Source organism: Leptonychotes weddellii, chromosome 3 (assembly GCF_054177405.1).
Source record: "Leptonychotes weddellii isolate Sample4059 chromosome 3, ASM5417740v2, whole genome shotgun sequence".
NCBI classification, from domain to species: domain Eukaryota; kingdom Metazoa; phylum Chordata; class Mammalia; order Carnivora; family Phocidae; genus Leptonychotes; species Leptonychotes weddellii.
The window spans coordinates 162,714,755-162,725,330 of record NC_138371.1 but is presented as its reverse complement, the minus strand read 5'-3'; the positions used below and the strand labels follow the sequence as shown (position 1 = coordinate 162,725,330).

At 40.7% G+C, this 10,576-nt stretch overlaps 1 protein-coding gene across 2 annotated transcripts in view; it reads left to right on the top strand.

Moving 5' to 3' along the window:
- The window catches only part of UGGT2 (UDP-glucose glycoprotein glucosyltransferase 2), a 178,217-nt gene extending 171,206 nt beyond the window's left edge, over positions 1 to 7,011 (top strand). For both annotated transcript variants that reach the window (XM_081815115.1, XM_081815116.1), the window contains one exon: positions 6,581 to 7,011. In XM_081815115.1, coding sequence (XP_081671241.1) covers positions 6,581 to 6,603 — 23 coding nt within the window. In that variant the 3' untranslated portion in view covers positions 6,604 to 7,011. The remainder of the gene's footprint in view (positions 1 to 6,580) is intronic.
- The last annotated feature ends 3,565 nt before the right edge of the window (positions 7,012 to 10,576 follow it).

Below are 10,576 nucleotides of genomic sequence, written 5' to 3'. Positions count from 1 at the left end.
GGCTCAGGTCATGGTCCCAGGGTCCTGGGATCGAGCCCCGCATCGGGCTCCCTGCTCTGCAGGAAGCCTGCTTCTCCCTCTCCCACTCCCCCTGCTTGTGTTCCCTCTCTTGCTGTGTCTCTATCTGTCAAATAAATAAATAAATAAACCTTTAAAAAAAAAACATGGATAGAGAATCTCTTCCCCCATGGATAGAACTTCAGTTCATGTCACCACAGATCCGGGTGCTGTGGCATTAGCCTCCTGACACAGCGGTAAAAAAAGAAAAAATGTTTGTCTTTAAGATTATATCAAATTTCCCAAAAGGTAAAATCCAAGCCCTGAGATTTAGTAAAAGACTTACATAGTAACTAGAAATATTACCTCCTATCTCCTAGACGAATCTCCTACAGCATAGGGATTTCCCGTGTGTTCCTGATTCTCGCAGCCTTAGGGCTGGAGCATGACTCGGTTTCGATGTGCTTCCATTTCCAAGATTAAACTGTGGTTACCTGAGCATTTCTTCGCTCAGCATAAACCTTCAACAAATAAGTGTTGAATATGCCTTTAAAGCTGATATAAACTTCTTGATTGCCTCGTAATTCTTTCCTCATCAGTGCCTAATTCTGTTTTTCTTTACTCTTTTTTAAAAATAGCACTGAGCTCTAGTCCGTGTTAGAGACTTTCACAGGTTATATTAATCCTTAACAATAATTCTTTCCAGTGGTTCAGAATAAAATTCTTAATTTCCTCAGCTTTATTTTTTCAAGAAGTTCAAATGTTAAATATAAACATAAAAATGTTATATATATATAAACTTTCTCACATAAGCATGAAATTGTTTCATCTTGACTTTCTGTATTCCTTAACAAAACTAGTGTGGTTATTTTCTGAGAAGTTCAGTATTTAAAACACTCACGGGGGCACCTGGGTGGCTCAGTCCTTAAGCATCTGCGTTCGGCTCAGGTCATGATCCCAGGGTCCTGGGATCTAGCCCCGCATCGGGCTCCCTGCTTGGCAGAAAGCCTGCTTCTCCCTCTGCCGCTCCCCCTGCTTGTGTTCCCTCTCTCGCAGTCTCTCTGTGTCAAAAAAGAAATAAAATCTTTTTTAAAAAATAAAACACACATGTATTTTTAATTAATAAATTAAATAATTAAGACACCATTTCAGTGCAGAAGAAGATTCTTTTTTTTTTTTAAGATTTTATTTATTTATTTGAGGCAGAGAGAATGAGAGAGACAGAGAGCACATGAGAGGGGGGAGGGTCAGAGGGAGAAGCAGGCTCCCCGCCGAGCAGGGAGCCCGATGCGGGGCTCGATCCCCGGACTCCAGGATCATGACCTGAGCCGAAGGCAGTCACTTAACCAACTGAGCCACCCAGGCGCCCCAGAAGAAGATTCTGTAAGTGGTGTGATATAACTGTTTTGAAGGGAAAGAGATAAGACAGAGAAGGGGGAGAAAAGGAAGAAAGTAAAAGGAAGAGAAAAATGAAATTTTACATAATTACGTCAAAAATTTTTAATGCACAGAACATGAGATGAAATGTTTCTCTTATCATATTGGAAAGAGTTAAAAGGATTAATAATATCCAGTTTTAGCAAGGGTATTGACAAGTGAGCACTCTCATGTACTCATACATACAGTAGCTGTATAAATTAAGGAAATATTACGGTATGTATAAAAATTTAAAATATGTGTGCCCTTTGACCCAGCAATTCACTTTAACAAATTTACATTTAAAAAAGAGAAATGATGGGGTGCCTGAGTGGCTCAGCCGGTTAGGCCGACTCTTAGTTTCAGCTCAGGTCATGATCTCAGGGCCGCAGGATCAAGCCCCACATAGGGCTATCATGCTCAGTGAGGAGTCTGCTTGAGATTCTCTCTCCTCCTCTCCCTCTGCCCCTCCCCCCACACACAGATACACACTCTCTCTCTCTCTCTCATTCAAATAAATCTTTAAAAAAAGAAAAAAGAAAAAGAAAAGATATATGTATACGTATGATTGTTACCATTGTTTTTAATGAGATAGAAATAATTTATCCAGTGGAGCACCTGGGTGGCTCAGTTGGTTAAACATCCAGCTCTTGATCTACTCAGCTCAGGTCTTGATCTCAGGGTCATGAGTTCAAGCCCTGCAAGAAATAAGAAATAATTTATCCATTAATAGACTATTGATTATATAAACATCATTACATACAAACAATGAAATATAGCATAGCCTTTCAAGAGAATTGAGATAAATGTGTTTTGCTGACAGCATATTTTAAGTTAAAAATATAGAATAATATTTGTAATATGATTGACCCCATCATAAAGAAAAATGGTGTGTTTGTATATGTTTACATATGTATTTGTATAAAAATAAGAGATTAAAAAATAAGCTTTATGAAAGATTATTGAATTTTTTACTTAATTTTGAATTACAAATGTAAGATATGTTATAAATATTAAAACAACATGGAAGTATATAGGATAAAGTTGGAAGACGTCTTTTACTCAAACACAAAGAGGCAATCATTTTTAAGGCTATGGTATATATTTTATAACTTTTGCATTTCTCTTATTGCAAGCTGTATTAGTTTTCTGGGGTTGCTCTAACACAGTACCGCAGTCTAGGTGGCTTAAACAAAAGAAGTTATTTGTCTCACGGTTCTGGTAACTTGAAGTCCAAGATCCGGGTGTCATTAGGGTTGGTTCCTTTTGAGGGCAGTGAGGGAGGACCTGTCCCAGGCCTTCTTCTTGACTTGTAGGTGGCCATTTTCTCTCTGGCTCCCTTTACCTTGTCTTCTCTCTCTATATGTCTGTGTGCAGATTTCTTCATTCAACAAGGACACCAGTCATGTTGGATTAGGGTGTACCCTAATGGCGTCATTTTAACTTCATTCCCTCTGTAAAGACTCTATTTCCAAATAAGGTCACATTCTGAAGTCCTGCAAGTTAGGATTCCACCATATGAATTTTGGAGGGAAACAGTTCAACCCATAACATGAATGGAGTTGAGGCTATTGTCATATGTTTAAGGGCCATTTGTAATTTCTTCTGTTTTCCAACTGTTTATTCTTTTCCTTTGCTCATTTTTTTCTAGAGGATTGTTGTCCAACACTGGAAAAAAATTAATGATCTTTATTCCAGAGATTTGTGTTGCCACCTTTATCGTATACTAAATTCCTGTATTATTTATGTCTCATTTGGCACATTTTTTATCCTGTTCCATTGATCTCTGTCTATACATGTGCCTATTTCACACTCCTTTTTGAAGATTTAGAGCATGTTTTAATATTGAGTAGGGCTTCTCTCCCCTCATTGCTACTTTGTTGTTGTTGTTTTCCTGGTACTCCTGTTCATTTTTCCATATAAGCTTTAGAATCATCTTATCTAGGTCAAAATTTTTCAGGGTTTTTTTGGGGGGTGAGGGTGCTGGAGGGAAGATTACATTAAATTTATTAAATTTATTTATTAAATTTATTTTAATGCACTACTGTTATTAATTTATTAATTAGGTTAGGGAGTATTGACATCTTCATGAAAACTGTTCTTCCCATTTAAGCATGTGTTGTATCTTTCTTTATGTTCAGGTTCAGTTTTATGTTTGTCAAGAATCATAACATTTTAATCATCTAAGCTTTATACGTATCTTTTTAAGTTTGTTCCTAGGTATTTAATCTTTTTGTTACTATTTATGAATGGGATTTTCTCTTACAATGTATCTTCTTACTGGTGGTTACTTGTACATAGAAAGACTATTTTCTGCATATGAATTTTTATTTCTGTGATCACACTGAATTCTCATTTATAGTAATAAATAGTTTTTTGGTGGAATCTTTAGGGTTTCCTATATATAATATCACGTCATCTGCAAATAGCGACAGTTTACTTCTTTTCAACATGGATGCCTTTCTTTCTTCCCTAATTGCTATGGCTAGTACTTCCAATACTATGTTGAATAAAAGTGGCGTGGGTAGGCATTCTTATCTTGTTCATGATCTGAGGGGAAAAACTTTTAGCTTTTTGCCATTGAGTATGATGTTATCTGTGGACTTGTCATATATGGCCTTTATTATGTTGAGGTAGAGTCCCCTCTATATCCACTTAGTTGAGAGTTTTTATCATAAATGGATGTTGAGTTTTTTCAAATGCTTTTTCTGCATCCATTGAGATGATCATATTTGTATCCTTCGTTTTGTCGATGTGGTGTGTCGTGTTGGTTGATTTGTGGATGTGGAACCATCCTTGCATCTCTAGGAAAAAGCCCACTTGATTACGGTGTGTGATCCTTTTAGTGTATTGTTAAATCTGGTTTGCTAATACTTTGTTGAGGATTTTTCCATCTTTGTTTATCAGGAATATTGGTCCGTAATTTTCTTTTCTTGTAGTGTCCTTTTCTGGTTTGGGGATCAAGTTAATGCTGGCCTTATAAAATGAGTTCAGATGTGTTCCTTCCTTGTCTATTGTTTGGAAAAGTTTAAGAAGGATTGGTATTAATTATTCCTTAAATGTTTGGTAGAATTCACCAGTGAAGCCATCTGGTCCTGGACTTTTGTTTCTCAGGAGGTTTTGATTACTCATTCAGTCTCCTTACTAGTAATTGGTTTGTTTAGGTATTCTGTTTCTTCATGAATCAGTATATTCATGGTAAGTTGTATGTTTTTAGGAATTTATTCATTTCTTCTAGGTTGTCCCAGTTCCTTGGTGTATGATTGTTCATAGTAGTCTTCTACAGTTCTTTGTATTTCTGTAGTTATATTTTCTTTTTATATTTCCTAATTTTCCCCTCTGTTCAGGGGATTTTTTTTTTTTTTTTTACTTCTATTGATTTTTTTTTTGAAGGGGGCAATCCCATCTTAATTTTTGCAGATCTTTTTCTCTGCTGCCTTTGAATTTCAGTGTCTTCTTATTTTATGATTTCATCGAATTTCATTTTCAGAATAATCTGGAAAATATTAGAATTATCTTAAGTACCTCTTTGGTTCTCTTTGTTACCTTTATTTCTTTTGGGTATGTTGATTGTTCATCTTGGTCCTTTTTTCTTTTGCTATTGGTCTTCCTCAGATGCCTGGAGATCCTTGGCTATTTTTATATTTTTAAGAGTAAAAGATTAGATTGATCAATACAGAGAGCTGGCAAGCGTTTCCTCTGTGTAAAAATGTCTGTTTTTCCAGTAGGCTTCTTCCCTGAGTGGGAGGGTTAATGAATAACTCTAGGTGCATTAGCATGTGCAGAACTGACAGACTTCTCTGGATGTACGGGCACGGAACAGATAAAGGCCATGCTACACACCAGCCTGGCCAAAAGCCAAAATGAGGGCATTTTATTCAATAGCACTGACACTCATATGAAAATCAATCTCTGTCTCTCAGTAGATTGTTCAGTTTTGTTTTTTGTTTTTGTTTTTTTTTTTGTTTTCAAAAATCATCTTCTACTTTTTGTCTTGGAATAAACAGCCGGACCAGTTCTCTGTGAAACGTAAGGACAGAATGAGAGTGGGAAGCCGAGAGGCACAGATTTTCCTGACAGTGTTTCAGTTACTGCTTCACCTTCTCACTCACGCCCCACCAGTGTTTGCTGTTACGAGATCCTCCTCTGTCGGGAAAATCAGCTCCTCTTCCCAGCCATATGCTCGTGTATCAGCTACATGTTCTGTCTTCAATTTTTAGAAATTCATTCATAACTCTGCTCCAACGATGTTTCATAACCACTTCCCCCATTCTCATTGTTACTCCCTTTTATATTTCTTTATTATCTCTCAAGTGGAATTTAGTGAAGAGAGAAACATAGTCTAACATCTCGAATTATGGAAGAGGATGCATTTAAATCGTACTTTAATACATTTCTGCTTGAAAATGTCATTTTAAATACGTTAGTTTTTGTTTTTTTTTTTTAAGATTTTATTTATATGAGAGATAGCATGAGAGGGAGAAGGGTCAGAGGGAGAAGCAGACTCCCCGCCGAGCAGGGAGCCCGACACGGGACTCGATCCCGGGACTCCAGGATCATGACCTGAGCCGAAGGCAGTCGCTTAACCAACTGAGCCACCCAGGCGCCCTAAATATGTTAGTTTTAAGACCAGTATGTGACAGCTCAGTGATGCGGAAGAAGAAACCATTTTGGTGTCTAAGAGTCTTCGCTAGTACTGATCCTCACATTTGTGTCACCTTCTGTCAGTGTTTGAGTGGTCTTGTCTCTCCCATCTCAGAAGAGGACCACATATGGCTTCTGCTCTTTGTTGTTCCATTATGTTAACCATAGGCTCTTTGTGCGTGGTGAGTAACCTCTCAGTATTTTTCAAGGCTTCCATTGCCAGGCAGGGTGCTAGGCTTTAGAGATAACAGAGATAAAAAAGATGTGGTCCCTGTGACCCATGAGAACTCCCCTCTAAGTGGTAAAATGTGAGTGCTTGTGATACAATATAATAAGTACCGTAATGTACAAAGAACTAATCGCATTTCACATAAGGAAGCAAATAGGTACTAAACAAATGAAAGGATCCTCAGTCAGCACCTGTGCTGCTTTTTCTGTATCTCTGAATTTGGTGAGATATATGCTAATAAGCTAATTTGATATTTAAGATTTCAATAACTAAATACATTTTCCTCCCCTACAGTTGTGACTCATGATGAGCTCTAGCACTGGCTTCTAGGAAAATAAGAGGAAAGTATGACAAGAAATCTGCCACCTGCTGGGGAAGTGTGGAACTACTGCTAAGACTTCTGGAGCTTTCCTTAAAGATCAGTGACATATTCCTCAATTTAAATAATATTAATTATTTAATAATACATGTACTTAATGTATTGAATAAGTTTAAGTTATATAAAAAATGGCCATCGAGTATTTAAAACTAGATTATTTCTTTTTCTTTATTGCTTGAAACACTGGGTTATCACCCATTAAAGTGATACTTTGCCAGATCGCCCAGTAGAAGAACATAACTGACTAGCTGGTCCTCATTGGGATTTATCAAACCATCTACGTCTGTGTATTCCCTTTATGCGTCCATATTTCTTTAATCGCAAAATGCACTTAAAATTAGAGAAACCTCTTGTGTTTTTTTCTTCTGAGAAAGAGAAGGACTCATGGTTACCTCTGAATAATTAAAAAAAAAAATTTAAGCCCATTTATAACTTACTTTAAAATGAAAGAAGTGTGATACTATACTATAATCGTTTACTTAAGTGATATGATACAATTCTAAGCTGTATTTGTATTAATGTTTCTAATTTTTATTTCACAAAATTATATTCATGGGCTTCTGAGGTTTGTATGCTTTTAAAAGAAGGAGTATAAAAAGAAATATCAAGTAGTCACTTTTATAAAAACTAAGCATATGAAGTTTGTTTTCCTGCTATGTATTAATAATAGATGAATAGAAATAGTGTTCAAAAACTATCCCCTTATTCTAGAATCTGGATCTTGGGAATGGAAGAGACCTCAGTGTCACTTGAACCCCATCCCCTGAAGAAGCTGATCCGTTGGGCGGGACTGAGCACGGGCGATCGTGATTGTGTACGGAGCGCTCCCTATGACCTGCTGCTGAGTGTGCTGTGGGAAATGTCTCACAGAGGTTCGCCCCAGCCACCGCGGCAGGCCCCCTCCCGGGCCCTGTGCAGGGGAGCCGAGGACACCTGGGAACCCTGCCAGGCCATAGGGAGCAGGCTTCTTCAGGAGACAGGCAGGTCCATCTGAGCTCCACAGTGAGCCAGAGCTGGCTACCGGGGTCTCTCTTATTCCCGGAGCTCTTCGGAACGGGTCTAGCCCTCCTCTGTTCGGCAGCACGGCCCATAGAGTATTTGAAAATAGCCTCCCTGTTCCCAGCTGCTTCCTTCATTCCTAATGAGAAGTCATAAGAGCTCTCCCTCTCCTGGTCACCCTCCCTTTGTCACTTGTTCCCCTCTGTCTGTGGTAAAATGGAGTGTTCCAGGTGTGGCCTGCCCTGATGGAACTAGATTATTCCTGTGAGTGAGTTCCAAGGATCCCAAGGGATGCTGTGGAAGGCTGGAGTGGTAACTTAGCCTGGGGTGGCCAGCTCCGTGGTGCTGACTCCTCCAACGTCTGGGCTTGGGGAGCGGTAAGAGACTCTCTAAGCCAACTGAGGTGTGCCGTGGGGTTTGGGGCAGAATCCCCACCTGATGGTAAGATGGCACTGTGCTTGCCTTTATTGTCAGCTCGATTTCACTTCCATAGAATCTTGTGGGGAGAAGGATCGGCTAGCCAAAGGCACCTGATTCCCGTGCTCGGGACTAGCTACCATCTCCGGTATGCCAGACTTCCTATTTCACGGAGTATAAGCTAATATTGCAGAATAATGTAAATGGTCTTGATGCTCCCCTTCTAGTTTGTATGTTGTGATTCGAAGGGCACAGTGTCCATGTCTCATTTCCAGATGAGTAAGAGCTTGTATCTAAAAATCCAGATTTAAGGGGTGCCTGGCTGGTCATGAGTTCAAGCCCTGTGTTGGGCGTGGAGCCCACTTAAAAAGAATAAATTTTAAAAATTTTAAAAATCCAGATCTATAAATAAGATACTTCTTTACAGGGAGATTCTTTTATAAAATGGCTCACTTTTAAATTTCTACGTTAAGTGCATATAGACTGCTGTGCGATACAAAAATCCGCTCTTCTCAGGGGCCGAGGGCGGGAACTGACCTCCAGCTCTTACAAGGAAAGCCACCAGCTCCCCTGAGCTGTAAATGCTGACACATAGCCTGGGGCATTTGCGCCGTTCTGGATCCCGGTGCAGGCCCCCTGTCAAACGTTAACAAAAGTCAAATCCTGAAAGAGAAAGAAAACACTTTCTTTGAGAAGTACAATCCACTTATCTTTCCCCCTCCTTAAAGGAAACTGTCAACAGTTTATTCAAGAATTAGGAGATTCTGAGCTTATCATGGAAAGACCTGCAAACTTTAGGCATAAAGTAAACCCAAAATATGAGACTGAAGACCATCCAGTCTTCGTACCACTCGGAAGCTTATATTCAAAAGGTTAGATTTTGGAAGTGCCCATCCTTTGGCTCCAGGTATCAAGTTCAGAGGACAGTGGAGCCTCTAGAGAGCGAGAACTTCGGAAAACACATAGGCCATCTCAGCCTGGAGTTAGATAAAATCGGTCTTTTCTTTAATGGGAAAAATGTAGTTTGACACAAGTGGGAGCCAGGCCCTGACTCCGGCCCCTGGGAAGCGGCCTGACCGCTGGCCCTGCCCCAGAAGGGGCTTCAGTAGGTAGCCGCCGACTCGGTACCCTTCGGTGACTAAAGCGTGGCTGAGACCGATTTCTTCTTTGCTGCTGTATCTCCAAGAAGTTAGTGACATTTAGAGGGCAGGGGGAAAAAAATTAATGACATTTAACTTTCCACTAGAACAAGTAAGACTATTCACCAAAGGACTCGGACAGGTCTCAGCTCCAGGGATGAAAGGCGCCAGTGAATCAGGCTCAGGACCACGAAGTCTAAGCTACTGTCCCACCCCTGTCTTGCCCGCTTCTCTCACCTGACTTGGAAGGCTTAAAGCAATCCATTCACTTCCAAAGAACTGGTGGGATTTGTTAAAATCTTACCTTCGGTGGCAAAGTGAGGAGGGGCGGCAGGAAGGCCCAGACTCTGAGAGCCCCAGCTCAGCTTACAGGGGATTGTGTGGCCCGGCGGTGCGCGGTCGTGGGTGCGGGGCTGGCGGTGCGCGGTCGTGGGTGCGCGGTCGTGGGTGCGGGGCCTGAGGTGCGCGGTCGTGGGTGCGCGGTCGTGGGTGCGGGGCCTGAGGTGCGCGGTCGTGGGTGCGGGGCCTGCGGTGCTTGGTCGTGGGTGCGGGCCGGGCCGGTGGTGCGCAGGGGGCGGTGCGCGGCGGGCGGTGGGGGCAAGGCTGCCGCTCCTCTGGAGTCTGGAGGGATCCTGGAAATGGGACAGCCGCTCCCGTCTTGTAGCGGATTATAAAGCTCAGATCATCAAACACAAACTTCTGTTCTCTGGAAAATTCCAGAGTGGAACCTCTCGACTTAAAAATTACTGTTAACAACGTTGTTCAAAGATTCCAGATTTGGGAAATAATCTTGTACCCTACAGTTAATTACTTGCATTTTAAAATGTTTCTTTGATCACGTGGACATGCCCAACTATATCAGGCTTGTTTCCTACCTGATACGATTCCACTTTAAAATTTAAAATTTTTAATTAGAATTGAGGGAATAAAAATTACTCAAATTTTGAAAGACTGGTTCAAAACCAAAACATTTGAACGACAAAGATCAACCTCATGTTTAATCTGAAACTGGGGAGAAGGCGGAGAAGGCATAATCACGAGCCGGGCTGAGGAAGGTGAATTGAGGTAAGCGTAACTCATCATACGGTGGGGAATCTAGGCCAGAACAGCGCACTCAGACTCCTTTCTACAGAAGTCGTGAGCGCTGCTGCGCACGTGGCCTTTTCCTCTGTCTTCCCACAGTCGGCAGCTACCAGAAAATGTTTCTAAAAGGCTTCCTCTGAGGAAGGCTAAAATAGAAGTCTTCATATAACCTGGACCAATCCAGTGACTAAGTATCTACTATGTGTCCTTTTGAATTTACCAGATCAGAATAAATGGCATTAAATAAATACCCAAATGAAAAGGTTATGGAGG